Genomic DNA, 22,259 nt, shown 5'->3' on the forward strand with positions numbered 1-22,259 from the left:
TTCTCTGCTGGTGACAGATGGAGAGGGGATGGAGGACTCGGCAACAGCTCAAGGTGAACCGGAGGGCAGACCGTTGAAAAACCCAGCACCCACAGAGAGATGCTTGGATGGTACACCTCGGATTCTCTTGCGGCGACAGTGTGGTGTTAGGATGAGACCTAGTGCTCCTGTCCTTTAGCCCCCTCTCTTTCTTTCTCTCTCCCATAAAGGAGATGAGACAGTCCTTTGATGGTGACAATGAAAGATAGCCGATGCTAAGGAAAACACTCGGCTATGATTGATCATTTGATGCATGGCCTCAACAAAAGTGAAAATGGATGATAAATGCACCAGCAAGAACATGGGGGTAGGAGGACACGTGAAAAAAAAGAAAACGATAATAGAAGTATTGAAGCAGTTGGTTTGTAAAAGCATCTCAAACTGTTGCTGGACAGACGTGTGCCAGCCAGAAAGGATTATTAAACATGCACAAAATGCATGTGCCGACAATAGAAGAAATTACAAAATGTAATACACAACAGGCCACAAGCTTATCTGAAGACATTTTCATTTAGAAAACCGTCTTGAATGTACAACCGCTTCCTTATGACACTAAATAATGACAAATCAGATTTTCATAACAAACATTGCAAGTCGTTATAATAAAATTCATGATTTTGAGAATAAATTAAATTGTTTAAATACATAATATGTTTTATATAAATACAAATGGATCTTATATACAGTATATTGTCAACTTTTGTTTATTTATACATTAAATTAATTTATAGTAATGGAATATTTCAAAGTATATTTCTAGAGCTGAAAATCGTGTGTATTCCAGTAATTGCAATTCTATGTACTGTTTGTTTATATATTTGCATAAATATGATGAAATATTTTATGCACTTTATATAGTTAAATAATATATTTATATATAAAAATGTCATATATATATATATATATATATATATATATATATATATATATATATATATATATATATATATATATATATATATATATATATATATATATATATATATATATATATATATATATATATATATATATATATATATATAGTAGAATATAAATTCACATCTATGTGATCTATCTATAACACTTACTACATATAAATTCACATGGATGTATTGCACGGTCTAAGAAAATATTTAAACCAATATTAGATTTTTATATATGTCTATATGTCATCATACTCAAACCTGCATGACATGTTTCCTGTGTTTAAAGACACATTTCAAATTAACAAATAGACCATGTGAATTGTAATGTAGTTACAGGAAATGAATGCATGTGTAATGAGTCCATTTCACTTGAGATCAGGTAACGTCAGATATGACGACCAAAACTTTCTGGTCCATGATCCACTGTTTTATTCAGAGTTCAAAGAGGTGACAGTTTAGTGTAGAAAACAATAAAGTGGAAGTGACCTATGGGCTTTGGTCTCAATGAGAGCAATGCAATCACATACATATGTGAGCTGTCTGAAACGGCAGTGGACTGTAGTTAACCCCTGGCCACGACTCCTTTCACTCCTTGTTCTGACGAATCAGGGCCTATAAAGTTGAGTACGAAAGCCGATTTATAGAGGAGAGGTCTTTGATTGCACCACCTAAATAGTCCCTGAGGCTCCTGAAGATCTGAGGACGGTGTCTCACACCACGTTCAGAGCGCTATTACGACGTTGGTGAGCATCAGACTGCTTTGACACAGGCATAAAATGCAAATTAACTCACTGGGGTTCAAAGAAACGGGGACCTGTCCTGATAATATGTCTCTGCTTTTCACAAGCAGGAGAGGTGTCACACGACATAATACATCCCTAACTGAAAGTGTGAAATGCGGCTTCGCAGCTTGCTACTGTAGACCTAATGCCAGTCTCAAACAAGATAAGAGAGGGTCGGGTGGGAGGGGACAGACAGGATGACTAGACTCGGACCGTCACCTCTCTTTTTCCTTTGTGTCCTTCTGTCTCTTCTCTACCCCCAGCCCGGGTTCAACCTGAAGGGCCCCAGGACAATTCACATCTCCAGGTCTGACAGGAAACAAGGGCCGTGGTGCACAATGCAGATCCTGTAGACACTTTGACTCCAGCTTAATGACGCCACTTAGCAGGTACCTCTTCAGATGGCTCTGTGCCAAGTGCCATAAATGACTCTCTTTTCATACAGGTCCATTCTTCCGTTTAACCCGCTTTTCCAGCTATTTCTCTTTGTAAATTTAAACTCACATCATAACATGTAATACGACACGAGAAGACCTGATATGCATAGAAGCCTAGTATAAAATCTCATTGTATAAAAAAGTATAAAATCTCATTGACTTGAAGTGACATCATGAGACACATAACCAGAATGTTACTGAAACTTTTAAACTACACTCAGAAATTGGACCTTTATATGGTACAACAACCTGTCACACAGCCTGCAGTAGAATGCACTACAAATGTTTACAAATTTAGCTATTGAAGTTACCAATGGCCTGCTTATAAAGTGTTCAATACATGATGAAGCAATAGGGTGATACACTGGACTTGAGGAGTGCTAAATCACACTACGGCATGAGAGGATGAAGCATTGCTCTTTAATAGGCAATAAATAAGAATTAGCATCAGTGGGGTTATGTTCAGGTCAGGAGGGGTCTGAGCAGGGCTGTGGAGTTCACTGATAGACTCTCTGGCCCTGACTGGATTCCCAGCTGTGAGCGCCAGTGGCCCTCATCTGTCCCTGTCTGTCTCAGCATGAGCTCTTATTAGTGTTCCCAACCACACTTACCACACTCCTGCTACCTCCAACATCTACACCGGCCAGACTGCGGGGTTCAGAGCTTCTCCTTCAGCCTCGACATAGTAAACAGGTGACATCTGCTCATCAAAATGTCAATCCTAGGATTTCATGTCCTGAAACTCACTGTGCATCCTGTCAGCTAGGAAGAAAATACCAATTGCTATCATTGCTGCTGATTATTTTTAAATGTGGAACACTAACATTTATTCAATCTTATGAGGTTTTAAAAATGTCAATTAAATTCAAATTTAATATCGTAAAAGGAATACAATTTACATAAACCAGAATGTAATAAAAAAAAAGTAAGGAATAAACATTTAAAGCTGAATTAATTGCAGAAAATATTTGAGTGCACACTACAGTTTTAGAGTTGGTAAATATTTTTAAATGTTTTTTAAAATGTCTTATGCTCACCAAAGATGCAGTTATTTGATCAAAAATAATATATTTAAATTTTAAATACTTGTTTTACATTTTAATATATTTTTAAATGTAATTTATTCCTGTGATGGCAAAGCAGATTTTTTAGCTTCATTACTTCAGTCATCAGTCACATGCAACTTCTGAAAACATTCTGATGCTGATTTGTTATCAATGTTGAAAATAGTCACGCTGCTTAATAAGAATCATGTTTTTCAAAATCAGCATTTATTTGGAATAGAAGTCTATTATAAAATTCTAAATGTCTTTATTGTCACGTTCGATCAGGTAATGCATCCTTGTTGAATAACTTAATTCATTTATAAATAAAAAAATAAAAAAAAATCGCTGACCAAATTGCTGACCCCAAAAATTTGAACAGTATTGAATGAAACAATCTCTGTGAATATTATTAATTTTAAGGCGAAAAAATCCAGTCATAAATAACAACAGTAATCTATCGCAGTTTTTACATCTATGGATCTTTCAGATTGATTTTAATGTCTTTATGTTTGGGCTCCCATGAGACCCCAGAATCTGTTAAAACGTTCCACAAAAATAACCATAACCAATTTCACAGATATTATTGAAGCATTAACCCTCTCAATGCACTTTTCGTATTTTTGAAGTATAACCCATATCTGTTCATTCTCAATCTGACCACAGCAAAATCAGGACTATAGTAAAAGTCATGACGTTTCTTTAAAGTGAAGCCTTTTAGAACATGAGTGGGGGTTAAAAGTCTGGTTCAATCTGCTGACACATGTTCTCCAGGCAGTGATAGTGTAAAGAACGACTCGGCACTGAACTTTCCTGAATCAAAGACAGGACTGAAATTGAGGGCCAAAGGCAGCTCTTGACAGATGGGCCGAATGAAGGATTAGGTGGCCAAGGAGCCAAGTACAGCTATCCACCATTACAGTTTCCCACAACTGATAAGTTACACTTCCAAAGCCGCTCCAAAAAGAGTTCACTCGCTCCCGGCGCTTCAAACCTTCAGCGTACAAGTAATGACTCATCGGTTTTGATCATTAAGTGAGAAGATGGTGTTAGAAACCATTCAAGCCTTCCCAGTACATCCAAAACAGTGTGTTCTTTTTGCAATGACAGATGTCGAAAATAAATGCCGCTGCTTGCTCGGTCTGGCATGGGAATGAACCCGAAGAGTATTGGAGGCGAAGATCATGGCAGGTTGGACGAGGGTGAAATGTTGCAAAGAGTTCCTCTCGTGAGGGAGGTAATGGGAGATACAGAGGTAACTCTTTCAGCATATGTGTGTGTTTGTGTGTGCACAAATGTCACAGACATACCACTCTATATCTCCTCTGCCCTCCCAATGAACTGGGCAAGTCTTCCTCACTTGCTTTCAGAGTCCATAGCAGCTGTTCATAGACCGTCCTTTTGATGGGAACAGCAAATTAATCATTTTGCGGGAAGCTCCACTCCTATCTGTTTCCACATACCAAAACAACTTAACATACCTCTACCTGTGACATTGTGCTCTTTACAGGATTAGCAAACTCATTAAAGGCCAGACCCATCAGTGAACTTTGAGAAATATCCTCAGAAAGTAACCTCAGAAAACAAAAGAATCAAATATCTAAAGGCACTCTAAAGTCAGAACATTCAGTTCCTTATAATGGTATCAGTTTATTCAAATTATATTATGAATACTTATTTTTGATTGCTCGGTCATCATAGCATTTATATTTTAGTGTTTCCACCTTATTCTTCCCGTGCAAACAGATTTTCCCATTTACTGCACGTTGTTATTCTTCTCGTTATTTCCCTGTAGCAGCTAATGAACCGAAGTCTTACCCATAGGCTTACTTCCGCATTGAAGAATAAAGTGGATAACTGACTGTGGTTACAGGCAATGGATTTCCTGTTATGTTATCTATACTTTCCTTCTCACAAAATAAAATGATTTAAACTCAAATCTGTATTTTACGGACCCCTGCACCTGGCATGCAGGAAAAAATAGGAGGCTAAATTGTGTGCACGATTTACTATTTTGTTCCCTATATTTATAAATTGTGCACACAATTTATAATTTGAGAGAACAAATCAGTAAACTGTGTGCACGATTTAGCAAATCGAGGAAACAACCAAATTGAGGGAACAACATAGTAATCGTGTGCACATTTTACTACATCGAGGGACCGAATTAGTAAATTGCGTGCACTATTTATGTATTTTTTTCTTGCATGTCATGTGTGCGGCTCCGTAGTATTTCACAGCCACATCTTTTTCTATTTTTTTACCAGTGTAGATAAGCAGGACAATATAAAAAAGGTAACACTTTACGAGGTCTCGTTAGTTAATGCATTATTTAAAATGAACTAACAATAAGCAATTCATTTATAACAGTATTTATGAATCTTTGTTAATGTTAGTTAATAAAAAAATATAGCTGTTCATAGTTCAGTTAGCTCTTACAGATACTTTTTTGTTTTAAAAATGTATTAATAATGTATGAAGTTAATGTATGAAATTAACATTAACAAATGTTTCAGATTTCTTTTTCATTGGAAGTTCAAGTTAATAAAATAAGCCTTATTTTAAAATGCTACTAACAAAACTTTACAGTTTTCCTTCGTAGGTTTAAATGCCAGTGCATTGCAGTGAGTTTGGATATTACAATGGAATTATTGAGGAAGAAGCTAACTTTTCAGCTGCTTGTGTGTTAGCAGGTAAAGGGTTAAAAGTCAGCAAGGGTTTATGTACAGGCCAAATGAATGAGGACGGGGTAGGGGAGGACATGACAAAATGAAGAGGAGAAAACCACCAGCATCAGGTGTTTTACTTTACACTAAATGAGAGCTTCATGAGCTCTCTTTCATTTCTCAGGTAAGGAGAGGAATGTGATTAAACAGAGAAAGGTTTGAATGAGGAGCCACTGAAGTTCTCTCCTCTCCGAAGGCCTCTAACCCTCTAAGGTCTACTCATGGCGAATAAGATATTTTCATGTATTCATTCACAACTATATAACAAGGGAGAGGTTTCCACATCTTATCTGGATGAAGTTCAGCCCTGTTACGGCTCCTGTGACCGCGGAGCAACCCTGTTTCACTTCTGAAGTTTGCAGGGTAATAAAACACTACGAGATAAAACAACATTATGGTTGTTTTAAATGTCCTACTATTTGTTTGGTCGCCGATTGCACAGAATGTACTGAAATGTACTATTTATTTATTTTTCAGAGAAGTAAGCAAATAGGCATTTGTATGTATTACTTTCACAATAATTAAATCGCTGTTCTCCACAGAAATCTACGTTTCTCGAGAGAGAGAGCGTGGGTGAAAATACCTCGACTGCAGAACAACTTGAGCCCTGACAAAGTTCATGGCTAGACTGAACTTTTGAACTTTCAGTGGTATGTGGCTTTGTGCTGGTGTCCAAATCAAATATTTAGACATGTAGCAATAAGATGCAGTAGTGGATTTGGTCTCAGGTCTCACAATGATCTCACAGGTTATCAGCCTTTGATTTGCCACTGAATGTCAAGTGCATTGGGCTAAACATCTACAAAACTCAAACAACCCTAAAGATTTATTGCTGTTATTCAACAGAGCTGAGCTCAGGCATATAAACCTTTACTTTGATCCCCAAAACCCAATTAGTGAGCCATTAATTAGATTAGAGTACATTGTTATTGTGGTATTATTTTAAATGATAATTAAGTAATTTTCCAGTCAAATACTCTTTTTATTTTAGATTTTGTGTTTGTTTGGTACAAATCTTTAAACAGTTAAAGAATTCTTTTCAGGGTTGGTTGAGCGACTGAGATATATTTTAAAGAGAAACACAAGTACACAATGTTTAAACAATGAATGAATTAATTAAACTAATTGTTTATTTTTTTAAGCATTTATTTATTATCATAGTATTATTACTTCACAATTAGTTAACAATAGAAATATGTATTATATTATTTATTAATTATCTTTAGTTAAAAATCTATATAGTAAATGTCATCTCAGATCCATTATTAACAGACAACTTTTGATTTCTAATAATGTATTAGTAAATGTTGAAAGTAACATTAAGTATGATTAATAAATGCTTTGAAAATATGTTAACTGATGCAGTTAACTAACAGTAACAAATGGAGCTATTGTAAAACGTTACCAACAAATGTATCAAATTCAGGCTGAATCATTTTAGTGAATCAGTTCAATTAGACTGTTCGTTTCATTTAACAAGATTCACTGATTCATTTGAATCCCTTCATTGCTGTTATGTGTCTTTAATTGAATACTGAGGTTAATCACTGCTATTTTTAACAGTTCTATAAGTTAGGCTGCTAACTAATTTTATTTCATTTATTTAGTGCACATGCATTGGTTTATGTGTAATGCATCTGTAATTTAAATCAATTCTGTACTGATTGCAAATTGGCATCCGAAAGTTATGGCCTGAAATACTGTCCCTTAAATACACTTAGCTTCCTTTTCTTTACTTAGTAACTACTTCTCTGAAAGCTATCGTATACTACTTCAAATTATGAGCTTGTGTCTTGGGAAGTTGCAATTTCAAACTAGCTTCCCCAACTGGAAGTTAAGCCAAAACCACCTAATGGTTACAGTCATGCAGCTTCACCTGAAAGCCACAAGTAAAAGCAATAAATCATCTTCACTTTCAATAAGCTCCAGATATTTAGCTGCCTATTGGAATGAGGTCTTCTTTCCAGGAGATTTAGGGAATTTGTTTTCACTTGCTAGCATTGATAGTGATATTCTGAAGACTAAATGGTGCATGCTTACTGTTTACGCTGCTGGTCGAGTCAGAAACCTGAGCAGCGGCTACTTGACCAGAGTAAAGCTGCCTCCTGAACTGTGTCGGGTGTGGAGGTATTCACGCTCAAACAGAGAAATCATTCATCATTAGCTTTGAGCACAGCTACTCACTTTGACAAAAGCTCATACATAGAATCTCATCAAAGAGAAAGTTTTTCATCTCTTTTTATGACTATATTTGATCAAAACTAAGTTTGGATATTTTCTGCAAAAGATGTGAATGGGGTTTACCTGGGTATAACTTGTCACCATGGTGCCAGGGTGGGATATTGTTGCTATGCAGTTGCTAGGGTGCTCTGGGTGGTTGCTTACCATCCCAAGTTAAAGGAATAGTTCACCCAAAAATATAAATCTGATGATAATCTAGTCTCCCATAGGACATCAAAATATTTAAAGAAATTTGCTCACCATCGGATCCTCTGCAGTGAATGGGTGCCGTCAGAATGAGAGTCCAAACAGCTGATAAAAACATCACAATAATCCACAAGTAATCCACACCACTCCAGTCCATTACTTACCATCTTGTGAAGTGAAAAGCAGCATGTTTGTAAGAAACAAATCCACCAATACGTTTTTATCTTCAAACTATTGCTCATCTACATTATGGAGGGCCCGAGGGTGAAAACATTTTCAGCAAATTATCATTTTATGGTGAATTATTCCTTTAAAACAGCCAGTCCCAGTCTGCACAACCTTCTGATTTCTACATGTTTATTCAAATATATTTTGCTGATGCTTTTATATATTAGAAGAAATTTTCAGTACATTCAAGCTGCACTTTTTTGCTGCTACACACTGAAGGGTTTCCCGTTTTTTATTGTGACTGTCACCTTTGGCTTACTCAGTTGGGGTTTTAATTAATTTGATATTAATATTCAGTAATATTATTGTTTTAACTGCACTGACACTATTGAGTGAGAACTAAATGAAGTTGGACAGTTATTGAACTGAACTGAAACAGCACTGAACTAAACTGAGCTGAATATTATGATATTATCGTCTTCTGAGGAGCTGCACTACAGATGAAATTGAATTTGTTTCATGATTCATGAATCTTTTCTGTTTATTACTGTCAATCTTTGAAACAATCTGTATTGTATAGAACAATATATAAATTAATGTGACTTAACTAAAGTTGAATATTTATTGTTAGAAGTTATGAGCAAAAGTAAAATTGGTGCGTGTTACAGTTTTTTACACCATAAAAAATGACAAAACTGTCTATCTAAAAATGAGTGTGTAAAGGTTTTCTGATTTTTTTTTAATTATACATGCAGGAGGTCACATACTTCTTTTACTTGGCCTTCACATGCTAGTTCAAGTGTTTTTTTTTTACATTAATAGTACTAAAACAGAGCTTCCAGCTCACAAGAAACGGATAAATTAATGTCTCTGTGAGGTCATGACTTTTTTGTAAACAACTGAACTTTTCCTGACCCTGGGGACCTGTGAAAAACCCCCTCTTGATTATAAATAATAGCAATGGGCTGCTAATAGTTAATCCGATTGAAAGCTGGAAAAGTCTGATATGAGTCGGCAGGAGGGCAAGAGGGCAGCAGACGTGTAAATGCTTTTAGAAGCCTTCTCATTGACCCTCGTGGTAATGAAAAAGCCATTTTCACTTCAGTGTTGGAGAACCATATCAGTCAGCTCAGTTCAGACATCTTTAACACTTCCCCTGTGGAGTAAGTTTAGCTGAAATTAAATGTTGTTAAATGAACCAATGACCTATAAAACAATTTATGTAACAAAGTCACATTTATTTATAGAGTGCTTTATCCAATACAGATTGTTTTAAAGCAGCTTCATTAAAAATAGTGCAGTTAAATCAATAATATTAATACTTTTTGATCCCTATTACTTTTCTAAGTGATCAAATGTTCAATATTTGCCTGGTGGATGATAAAACAGGTGAACAAATCACTTTGAAATGGGGACTCGTATGGAGGACTAAACCTGCAGAAATAAAAAATAAATTAATTAATATAGAGATTAAAAAAACACATGTAATAAAAGGAAAATAAAAAAATAAATGATGTGATTAAAAACAAAAATAATTAATTTATTTATTTTCCTTTTTTTTTTTTTTTTACATTTATTTAATTATCTGTATATTTATTTATTTATTTTTAATTTCTGCAGGTTTGGTCCTCCATATCCATAGACTTGAGCCATTTTGGTATATATCAGAAACCAGCAAACCAAAAATGCTTTAGAAACCATCTAAAACATCCTAGCTATCAATCACATAGCAACACTAAAAACCATTCTGAACACCTTAGCAACTACAACACCACAGTACTGTGACTTTTGTACAGGCATCGCTTACATTTTGTGCAGAAAATGTAAAAAAGGACACTGAAAATGCTTCTTTTGTCCTCTTCCCTTACGCTAAACAACAAGCAGTTCAGTGTCTGAGGGAAAACACCCTGCAATTACACTGATTTACACTGTGTTCAGTTAGTGAATAAAACAGGCCTCTTTCATTTGCTTGCTATAAATTCTGTATATACTCACAAATTTAGAGAAAAAATGGCTCTGGGAATAAAACGTTTTGTTGTCGCCCCTAGATGTCAAACAATAGACCGGACAGACGTTCTTTACAAGGTGATAGGAGGAAAAGTTCAGCTGCATCTCTCCCAAGGCCTGGACCTGCAGTGATAGGGTGGCTGAACATAAAGGTGTCAGCCTTGCGGCGGGACACATGTAAATCAGCAGCAGAGAAAAGCAGAGAAATGGCCGAGAGAGGCATCTGCCAGCATCTCACCGCCTTCTCTGTCTCTAATGCCATGTCACACAAGGACAAGTCCCTTCCACATGACCCCTGTGCGCTGGGAGACGCGCCCCCATGGGGGGTAATACATTTGTGCAAAGCTGCAACAGCTTAGGTGGGACGTCTATGGGGGTTGTAGAACAACCATACAGCAGTGTAATGAGCTTTTGAGACAGGCTAGGACAACTGTCTGCAAAGATTTCTTTACAAAACATTATAACTCAAAACAACCAGAGAAACACAGTACCAGTAATTATTCAATTCAATTCAATTCAATTCAATTAATTAAATTAAATAAAAAAAGAGACATACATTTCTGCATATAAATATCAGAAGTCACTCTTTTTCTCCCAATAATATCAGTAAAATTCTATTTAAATGTTTGGTTTTATGATCAAAGCTCTTAATGTGTAGTGTTTAAAACGTATAAAGCAATGCAATAAAATGATGATTGAGAGATGGACAAATAAACATTCCTCAAAAGCCTAATCATATTTACCACTTTGATACTATTTTTTCTAAAAAATAATGTAATCAAATAAACCGAAGATGCTTCAGTCCGGTAAATGTACATTTTGAAATTTTATTTATGAAATAGTTATGTTAACTTAATAAAAACCAGTAAAGGTTTACTAAAGTAAACGACTGGAAGCTGGACATTTATGCGGTTTTAGTTTTAAGTTTGTGTACAACAGGTTTTTTTTTTTTGCAAACGTTTTAGTCATGTTGCATATCAAACATTATGTGGTGGACTTTATAGGGTTAATGTCAGGGCTCCAGGTACTTTGCATTTCATTATGCTTTAGTTGTTAAAGAGATCTCAGTGTTGCTGTTTGCCTGAAAGACCTTTTCAGATAACATACTGATACTTTTTTTTTAACACGAGAAAGGATCAGGGCATTGTCCAGAATGTGCTTATCTTAATTTGCATTTACATGTGCTTTGCATGTAAATCTCATGCTATTATTAGCACCAACTTATTGCCAGTAATGAAAAACCTCTCGAGATTTAAAAACTTGTTTTATTAAATAAAACCCATACAATAAAGAGAAAGTTAAATAAGTTGCATACAGTACAAAAGCTATATACACACACATATAACACAACTACATTATAAATATACATCACAGACACTTTGTAGAATTGGAGTGATCCGTGAAAAAGTAGTGCCCTCGTTTTTGCTTTCTTGTATAGACCTATATACACATCTTGTATATAAACAAAATATAAAATCCATTACATCACAGCTCATCTAAAAAACGAACATATGTACAAAGCTCATGTTAGTTCAGGATTCATTGCTGATATAACTACTGAACTTGGTAGGCAGATTGTCCACTGGGTAAACGGTTGGGCCCGTTTTCATTGTCGGGGGTCCATTCAAAAGAATCCAGTTGCACTGCTGTGTTAGCTCAACTAAAAAGATCTTTAGTAACACTTTGGCAAATTCTTTGCCCACACACATCCTGGAACCGCCTCCGAAGGGGATGTAGTTAAACCTGGAGCCGTCCTCCAGGCCTTTGCTCATGAACCTCTCTGGCTGGAACTCATCTTTGTTAGGAAACACCTCAGCAACGTCATGTGTGTCGCAAATGCTGTAGATGACGTTCCATCCTTTCGGTATCTGGTAACCCTGAAATGAAATAAAAGAACATTTAGTGTTTTTGTGTGAAATAATTTAGAATTGGTCTATATTATTAACGATCAAGCCGTAAAGTTGAACTTACATTCAGTTCAAAGGTTTTGAGCGCCACTCTGAAGCCTCCAGGTACAGGAGGGTTGATTCTGAGAGTTTCTTTAATCACACATCCAGTGTACTTCAGTTGTTCCAACAGCTTTATACTTAAGGTCTTTCCAGGTGAATAGATGCCCATTTCAACCTGTGAATAAAAATGTGCATATTAACGCACACATTGATTTAGATGTGCCATTGAATTGAGAAGAACTCAAAGTTAAATGCTTTGGAGCATACCTTCTCCTGAATCTCCTCTCTAACTTTATGTACCACTTCTGAATTCAGACCCAAGAACATCACCAGTGAGGTTGCAGTGCTGGCGGTAGTCTCATGACCTCCAAATAGAAGCTCAGTAGCTGCTTCTTTCATTGCCTGAGGGGGAGACAAACACTTTATTAATAAAGTTCGCTGACTGGATGTCACTTACTTATGGGAATAAAACAATATCCGAGAAGTCTAATGAGAATTAGTTACCTGCAAACTAAAGGGCTCTTCACTTCTCCTGCTGTTCTCAATCAACAGCTGAAGAGCATCTTTGTGTTTTTGCTCATTTTCATTGTCGTCATCTTGAATTTTCTTCCTGATGTTCTCCTCGATTTTGGAATGAATTAAATTGCGTGCTCTCAGACCCTGCCAAACAAAAATACAGGTTATTATTTTCCGAAGTTTAATTCACATACCGAAAATGCATCATTCTAGAATAACTTACCCTGTACAAGCCACTGAAGGGAACGTCAATAGGCAGCGAGAACAAGTTTTTGATCATTTCCTCAAAAGCTTCGACCAGTTCCTGCTCATCGCTCTTGATTTGCTCTGGATCGAAACCAAGCAGGATTCTCATGGCTATACGAAACATGAGTCGTTTCATCTCTGGGTAAACCAGCACACATGCATCTCTTCGCAGCCAGTCTTGAATGGCACTCTTCACCTCCTCCTGGATAACTGGGATGTAGTGCTCAAGAGCATCTCTTGAGAATGCTCTCATAATGGCCTAAACAAAACATTAAAAAAACAGTGCATCTTTTTAAACATGTTTTCCTTTCAATGCAAAAACTGAAGATAAGGTTTACAGTCCTAACGCTGTAAAATGAGAAGATGCTTGTGGGAGAATGAGAAAGTTCCTGCAACTCCGAACACTAATCTATTGTTTAATCAAGAAACATCTCAAGTGCTTGAAATCCTCTGGTATGTTATGCTTTATAGGAGGAACCGCTGACATTCTTCAAAGGTCTTGTATAAGTTCCTCAGAGAACATTGTAATGTAGTAAAATTAAGTTATTTTGTATATTACTTCAAATATTAATGTAGTTTAATATACAAAACCCCTAAAGTACTTATTCGCATCCTTTACCTTTTTCTTGTTTTTGTGTTGAGTGCCATGAACATTGGAGAGCGTGTCAGAGCCCAGGATAGTTCTCACTGATGCTGGCCACTGGACAGAAACCAGCTTGTGTTCGCCCAACAGAATCTGCCTCACGTTATCAGCCCCCATCACCCTGACAGTCGGGTTACCAAAGAGGTGCGTCTTGTAGATGCATCCGTATTTCTGGCGCTTCATCCGGAGGAACTTCCTTCTCTGTGTGTAAGGACAACGCGTTATTGGCACAAAGATTCCAAACGCACATTTTACTCCACATGTATCCGATAATAACTCAAAACATTAGTATGTATCGCATTTAAGTAATTCAGCTGAACTTGTGCATATGGCAATAAAAGCGCACGCGTACCTGGAGGATCAGCTGGAGCGTTTCTCCAATGAAGGGTAAGCCCATGGTCCCTGGCGGCAGAGGACTTCCACAGTTCGGATCGACCCGGCGAATCAATAACATCTCCCACAACTTAACCGCGGCGAGAAAGAGCAAAACGGGCAGCACGATAGTGCAGAGAAAAGTGACTATGAGCGTGTACAGCCCCATGCTGAAGCGCGCAAAGATCGCAAAAGAGCTTCTGGAGAGGAGACGCGTCTTTACGCGCAGACTGAAAGCGTCCTCGCTTGTGCGTCCTTATATATCCATCGCGCGCAGGTCTCCTCCGGTTACCTTCCTCAGATAAATTAGTTCACACGAAGTTCATCTTTAATTGTGGTGTCATCTCGCCCCGCCCACAGGGCAGAAGCTGCTCCAAACTCTGAACCATTTGTTACAGGCGCATTTTAATACCACCTCCTGTAGAAAGCAGACAATCCTGAGATTTCACTTTGAAAAGGTGTTAATTCCCCGAGCACAAAAGGAAGCATCCGAGGCTCTTTTGTTACCAATATTCCCGTCATTTACACTCATTACTCTGGGCTTGTGTGGAATCAGAAATGCCGTGGAGGATTTAATTGAGGAGCTTAAACTGTGGCGCTCTACTTTTTTACATTTTAAATCCCTTAAATGTTCCTCTTTTGTCCTTCTTTGGCATGGGGGTCCTTTAAAGGCCATTACACAGGTTTAGAAAGCTTATCTACAAATGTACAGTTATATATATATATATATATATATATATGTATGTATGTGTGTGTGTGTGTGTGTGTGTGTGTGTGTGTGTGTGTGTGTGTGTGTGTGTGTGTGTGTGTGTGTGAGTGTGTGTTTGTGTGACTATATGGAAAAAAAAAAAAAATGTAATATTATTTCTTTATTATTTAGTAATATTTTTAACTTACATTGTGTTCTCTGTAGATTGTGTGTTTCTATCAATATAGACCTGTACAGATTATTTGCTATAAAAAAATACATTTGGGTCATTATTAGAACTTATCATGAACTTAATTTCCTGTAAAGTTGCTTTGCAATGATTTGTATCGTAAAAAGCGCTATACAAATAAAATTATATTAAATTGAACTGAATCTGATTATAATATCAATATACATTACAATAGTGAAAATATGTGAACACTGTGCAATATGTCTGTGTATATCACATATATCACATATTTAAGTGATTAAAATAAAGTGATTCTATGTGTTGTCAGTGCTGTGTTGGTGAATCTGATCTCATATTAGACTTTAACCTGGAACCAAGCCATAGCTGTTATGCCCTGTTTTCATGTGGAGCAGAGTGTGCAGTAATATCATAAATATGATTATTGTCTCGCTGCAGGTTCAAACTCGGGTCAGCTTAAAAAGTGACGGAGCAGAGCAAGGTTACCAGTACATGAAGAGCAAACACCCACAGTCTGAATTACTGTTTTTACGACAGCCATAACGTGGAAAAAACAACCTGGGAAGTCAGTAAGTTAAAGAGACAGGATGGCTCCAAATTTTCCCTCTCTTAATTCTTTGATGTGTGTTTGCCCTGCATCTCACCTTTCGTCCTGCGTGATGGGATGAGGAAAACTCATGCATGACATATCTATGTTTGAGGGGATTTTAGGCATGTGTCTATGTAAGCAACACGTTCACATGTTAACCCATTACACAACCATTGATATATTTATTCTTCAACATGACCTGACCGTGCAAAATGCCCTAAGTGAATCTTCAAACTTGGCCTTATTTGTGAATCTGTGCAATTATGAGACTTGTTTTCCTCCTAAGAGTCATAGCAGTTTGTGAAATGCCTAATAAACTCTTTCAACCTGAGCCAAGAGCAATGCAACCTGAAGTTCAAGGATAGGTCACAGAAGGTTTTTTTTTTTTTTATATAGCTCTCAAATAGTGTTTTATTATTGGTATGTTTTGTTTTGTTTTTCTTTTTTTTATATCCTTTATGTAAACTGTGATACTATCCAGTGTGGTGGTGTACTTTAACCCATTTAATCCACTGGCAATATTTGTGACCAAACCTTTCTGTTGAGTTTGAGTCATTTATATATTTTAGAAATAACTGTTAACTGTAAACAAAATTGATTTTACATCAACATATAAAGCTGTTTAATTCCATCTGCCATCTGAAAAATGTGATACAAGCTATGTCATAGATCCATGAATTAAATCATAAAACATACCAATATACCAATATATTTGTGACCCTGGACCACAAAACCAGTCTTAAGTCACTGGGGTATATTTGTAGCAATAGCCAAAAATACAGTGTATGGGTCAAAATAATTGATTTTTCTTTTATGCCAAAAATCTGGAGCATGTTTCCTACTGTAAATGTATTAATTTTTGATTAGTAATATTCCTAAGGAAGGAAGGATCCATGGACATGTACATGGCATGCAACCAACAATATATATATATATGTTGGTTGCATGCCATGTACATGTACATGGATCCAAAAAATATGTGATGATTTGGCTGGTTTGGGAATACTTTGGGATTCAAATGAATAGTCCTGACAATAAAACTGAATTGAATCTTAAGTGCCTATTCTATTCATTAACATTTCAGTCTAAATATTCTTTGCACTGATTATTATTTTCCCAACAAAATTGAGCTAAATCATGCAGTAAGAGTTTCCATTACTAAAACTAGCACTCCAAAGGGAGTTGCCCGAACGCAATGCATCCATGCTGTTCGCCATTTATTTCTTAATTCCATGTTTATTTAGCGATTTTGTAGAGTAATATTCTGAGTCATCACTGACCATACACGGCACGTATGAGCTGTAATACCCAGCGCTGAGTGTGTGTTGCTCTCAGTGCTCGTTCCCGGGCGCTGGTGACCCGCTGGTGACCCTGCAGCGCGGACCCTGACATCTCTGTGAACTCTGAGCGCACAGCTCGCCAAGTTCACTGTCCATCAAATAACGAGATTCACAGCCTGAGCAGCAGTAATTATCCACACTGCCATGTCTTCTGCGCTGTCCATCACAGAAATCAAATCAAGGGCATCATTAAAGCAACTTACAGTAATGTTCTAACTGGGTCGAGAGATAAACAGCCTTTCACTGCTGCGCGCGAGAGAGAGTTTTAATTGGAGCCTTGGATGTAGACCGTCACTTTTATTACACTTTCATCACAGAGTTCTTCCTATGATTAGATATACAGCTTTAAAATTGTCGTGGAAAGTAGACTGCGAGCTAGAATGACTTCAAGAAGGGTTCGACTTTTTAAAATAATTTTGTCAGGACGCAAAATGCGGATACGTTTCGCGCAACCCAAATTGTCTTTTGTTGGGCACAGTTAAACGAAAACCATATGAGAGGTTTAAAAACACTTTTAGTGATAAACATTTCAATGTTTAATAAAGAGAACAATTGCGAAGTTTATAGGTACAGAAGCGCGCGAACAGCGTATGGTTACCCTCTCAGAAGAACGTGACTCGTTCGCAAGCCTCTATTTAGTGCGCCCTTAATTGTAATCTAACTTTTTATGTTTGGAAATGTATATATAATTATACGGAAAAGGACTTGAGGAACCAAGCCTTAATTAGGGGCGTCAGATCCCCCCCATCCCAACATAATTCGCACCCATGATGAAAAGAAATCGTTTTCGATTACCATTTTTAAAAATATCTCTGGGGAAATCACTTTATATAGCCTGTGATCATATAAAATTATCCATTGTCAGCTATTTCAGAATATATACAGATGATAACCCGCGCATCTTTCCCGTGGATGACGTGTACGCAGCCCTGCTCTGCTGATGTTGTTGTTAACTCGCATAAAATGACTCACATTAGTGACACGTGGCACAACTATAGGTAGTGAATTTGTCTTTGATTTATGAGTTTACATGACATATAGACCCGCGAACGCAGTTTGAACCGTGAGCACCGCGGGAGGGGGTCACGAGAGCACAGCCAAACAGTTCACTGAAGGGTCAGACTGAAGACTGACTGTAAGCTACAGAAACTTGAGCCTCATGAGCCTTGTTCTGCTTTTTATTTGCTTTAAAAAATACTGCTGCTATTAAAGGCTCTTTCCTTGCCAAACTAAACAAAACGATTAGATAGCTGAATATATAAAACTGTGTCACTAATGGATGAAAATAACTTATATTCCATTTCTGAAGTAGCTTTTGGATGCTTAAAAAAAATATAATAATAATTAAATAATAATAAAAATTATATATATATATATATATATATATATATATATATATATATATATGTGTGTGTGTGTGTGTGTGTGTGTGTGTGTATGTTAGTGGAAACTATATTTATAAGGCAGTTCTGTTGAATGATTATATCTAGGCACTGTAACGCCTATAATGCCTACAAACTCCAAATGCTAAAAAAAAAAAAAAAATCAACATAAGCTTAGCATGTTAATAATAAGTTAATTCTGTATGAAAGCATTTATATTTATCGATTTAATCATTTAAGATACACAAAAAGAGTAGCCAATGTAACAATAAAGCTGCATTTTATTTGAATATTACAATAATTTTTCAAAATTATTTATATAGAGTATTCAAGTTATATGTCTCTAAGTGCACTCTGGTTAACTCTTGGTGTGAAGAACATTTAAAAAATCTAAAGAATCTTGGTTTACTACTAAAGAGAAATTGAATGGAAAGTTTCCATGGATGTTAAAGGTTCTTCATGGAACCACAGATGCCAATAAAGAACCTTTAGATTTAGTTTTGCGTGAATATAGCTCCCAAAACCTGTGTGACTGAAAGCATTGGATCAGGATTGGTTCAGCCTGAGAATCTTAAATCTAAGAATCTTATGATTAAGATTTTTTTTTAAATTAGTGTAATGTCTTACTTTGTGTTTCTTCTTGTGAAGGTCCCCCGAGGAGTTGACCATTGAGTTTGGCCCCTTAATTTATCTCAAGTTGTCTGATATAACATTCAAAAAGGCACATTAATAGGTGAAAAAAAACTTGCAAAGTAGATACCAAAAATAAATAAAAATGGATTTTCTTAAGCAATCTTTAAAATCTGATCTGTATGTACAGTATTTAAGATATTACAAGCAAAAAAACAATGAATCAAATGTATTTTTGTGGTGATATTTTATTAAAGCACACAAATAAAAATGGGTGGACTTTGGAAACGACTGTAGTCACTTGGGTTTGTGTAACTCCAGGTAATGCCAGTTACTGATTTTTGAAGACTGTGATTCTGTTTGCCTTGTTGAAATGTTGAATGTCATGGTGCCTATTAATATTAACACACATTCCATAATGCTTAACAGATCATTAGTTAACGTACAATCAAATACCTGTAATGTATTGAACCATTGATAAACATATCTGAATGTTAAGGAACTACTGATTTGTTAAGCAAGTCTTTAAGTTATGAGTGCTATTTTAAAGTGAAACCAATATTAGTGTTGTTACAGCCATCAACAGGAAACTGAAATATGAAAACAGATGACAAATGCTTTATCTTTACATTCAATGTTTTCCCCCATTTTAATAAAATATTATGGTATATACAGTGGTACTTTAAATATATAAGCAGCATACAGTTGCTTGTTAAAAGGCAAACTTAAATAATTCTCAGTGCAAAATGCCTGGTCAAAATACATTTTAAGAAACAAAATAAAGAATTAATCTAGAATTTTGTAGCTGGAGTCTGTAGCAGGGCCAATTATTGCTTATTTATTTTCACCTAAAAATGAGATTCTAAAGCGTCTGAACCCAAAGCTTACATTTCACCATGAGAAAATAAAAATGAAATATAATTCTGTGGTGCATTTGTACATTATTCAGTGAAATGCAGCTGACCATTTGAGATTCTTTTCAATAGAGAAGTGCTGTTTGTCCACAGAAGTCTGCCAACGTCAAAGAAAAAAACGACGCATTCTCATGCAAATGTTTAGCATTTATAAGTTCAACTTCAACTCAAGGCAGACCGATGGGAAGCATGAATCCATAGCAGTGTTAAATATATGTAAAATTATTTACAATAAAATCTTCATCCATGTTACACTAGGGAGAATTTCATACAGGTTGCAATATGACCATCAGCATCAGCAGTCACATCCACACCTCCGCTCTCTCAAGTGTAGTGTTAGGAGTCATTGCACTTTCACAACGTACAAAACATAATTCTCAACCTTTAAAAATACATTACAAAAAATTACTGCATAACTTTTTATGCTCACATTTTTTTTACTCTTCATGTTTGCCATATATTTACATTATTAACCTACAGTGCTGAATATTTTGGCAGAACACATGGAGGATGCAGTCAAAATATACCACAGTACTTTAGTTACCTTACAGCAAGTAATTGGATTTTGAAAAAAGGGGGCCAAAGCAAGAAGTTTAACATAGTTTGTAAGTTACATTTTCAAACGCAGCCCAGTGTTTGGATGACTCTAGGAATGCTGGGACATTCCATTCACCAGACTTCTGAGCTGCTTCACCACCGTCTCAATCAGTTTCTGCTTGTCACGGTCGTTCTTCCTGAACTGGGAGAAGATGTTGTTCTTTTTACTTGTGTCTTTCATCCTGGAAAAGCAAAATGAGGACATAATATTACAGGCAAATAAATGTATGTCAGACAGATTCACAGTCCAGAAAATAGCTATTATTATTATCGTTTTCAACATTTTAGAATAATAAATTAGGCATAAAGTCAATACAATTATTTACTGACCAAAATATTAAACAAATCTAAATAGTTTTATAAACACTTTGTACAGACTGCAGGGTTATTTAACAATCATTTAAAAACTAATAATGTTTTTTAAATATTTTTTCCATTTTCATTTGTTTTAGCAATATTGCTCTGTGTTTAATAATTTTTATTAGTTTTTTATGTCTATATAATTTCCATCAAGTTTAAGTTTATTTAGTTTTAGTTACTTCTGTATTTCAACTTTAAATGGAAAACAGAAATGCTGCTTTGGATGCATTACCTGAAATAAAATTTTAATTAATGTTTAACTAATATGTTTAACTAATATTTTTACACACACACACACACACACACACACACACACACACACACACACACACACACACACACACACACACACACACATATATATATATATATATATATACATACACACGCACACATATATACATACATATATATATACATACAGTCGTGGCCAAAAGTTTTGAGAATTACATAAATATTAGTTTTCAAAAAGTTTGCTGCTAAACTGCTTTTAGATCTTTGTTTCAGTTGTTTCTGTGATGTACTGAAATATAATTACAAGCAATTCATACGTTTCAAAGGCTTTTATCGACAATTACACGACATTTATGCAAAGAGTCAGTATTTGCAGTGTTGGCCCTTCTTTTTCAGGACCTCTGCAATTCGACTGGGCATGCTCTCAATCAACTTCTGGGCCAAATCCTGACTGATAGCAACCCATTCTTTCATAATCACTTATTGGAGTTTGTCAGAATTAGTGGGTTTTTGTTTGTCCACCCGCCTCTTGAGGATTGACCACAAGTTCTCAATGGGATTAAGATCTGGGGAGTTTCCAGGCCATGGACCCAAAATTTCAACATTCTGGTCCCCGAGCCACTTAGTTATCACTTTTGCCTTATGGCACGGTGCTCCATCGTGCTGGAAAACGCATTGTTCTTCACCAAAATGTTGTTGGATTGTTGGAAGAAGTTGCTGTTGGAGGGTGTTTTGGTACCATTCTTTATTCATGGCTGTGTTTTTGGGCAGAATTGTGAGTGAGCCCACTCCCTTGGATGAGAAGCAACCCCACACATGAATGGTGTCAGGATGCTTTACTGTTGGCATGACAAAGGACTGATGGTAGCGCTCACATTTTCTTCTCCGGACAACCCTTTTTCCAGATGCCCCAAACAATCGGAAAGGGGCTTCAGCGGAGAATATGACTTTGCCCCAGTCCTCAGCAGTCCATTCACTATACTTTCTGCAGAAGATCAATCTGTCCCTGATGTTTTTTTGGAGAGAAGTGGCTTCTTTGCTGCCCTTCTTGACA

At 36.2% G+C, this 22,259-nt stretch overlaps 2 protein-coding genes across 8 annotated transcripts in view; both read right to left on the reverse strand.

The window, feature by feature from the left end:
- Positions 1 to 11,784: 11,784 nt before the first annotated feature.
- Positions 11,785 to 14,656, reverse strand: LOC132121280 (cytochrome P450 26A1-like). Its single transcript, XM_059530531.1, has 7 exons — positions 14,244 to 14,656; positions 13,868 to 14,092; positions 13,226 to 13,507; positions 12,991 to 13,146; positions 12,754 to 12,888; positions 12,509 to 12,661; positions 11,785 to 12,414 (listed from the first exon to the last, which is right to left on the reverse strand). Exons 1-7 carry the CDS (start codon positions 14,430 to 14,432, stop codon positions 12,070 to 12,072), a joined length of 1,485 nt encoding a protein of 494 aa, XP_059386514.1. The 5' UTR covers positions 14,433 to 14,656; the 3' UTR covers positions 11,785 to 12,069.
- A 4,674-nt stretch (positions 14,657 to 19,330) lies between these two features.
- LOC132121281 (exocyst complex component 6) overlaps positions 19,331 to 22,259 on the reverse strand; it is a 72,938-nt gene continuing 70,009 nt past the window's right edge. For all 7 annotated transcript variants that reach the window (XM_059530532.1, XM_059530535.1, XM_059530536.1 and 4 more), the window contains one exon: positions 19,331 to 20,793. In XM_059530532.1, coding sequence (XP_059386515.1) covers positions 20,661 to 20,793 — 133 coding nt within the window. In that variant the 3' untranslated portion in view covers positions 19,331 to 20,660. The remainder of the gene's footprint in view (positions 20,794 to 22,259) is intronic.

The sequence above is a fragment of the Carassius carassius genome, chromosome 39 (assembly GCF_963082965.1).
Source record: "Carassius carassius chromosome 39, fCarCar2.1, whole genome shotgun sequence".
Classification (NCBI taxonomy): domain Eukaryota; kingdom Metazoa; phylum Chordata; class Actinopteri; order Cypriniformes; family Cyprinidae; genus Carassius; species Carassius carassius.

What these genes read in the sequence shown, in the direction of transcription:
- LOC132121280 (XM_059530531.1), bottom strand. Translation starts at nt 14,432, where the DNA reads ATGGGGCTGTACACGCTCATAGTCACTTTTCTCTGCACTATCGTGCTG. An exon ending in AAGAGCCCTTTAGTTTGCAG is followed by an intron (nt 12,889 to 12,990) that starts GTAACTAATTCT and finishes TCTCCCCCTCAG; the next exon opens with GCAATGAAAGAAGCAGCTAC. An exon ending in GAGAGGAGATTCAGGAGAAG is followed by an intron (nt 12,662 to 12,753) that starts GTATGCTCCAAA and finishes TTTTATTCACAG; the next exon opens with GTTGAAATGGGCATCTATTC.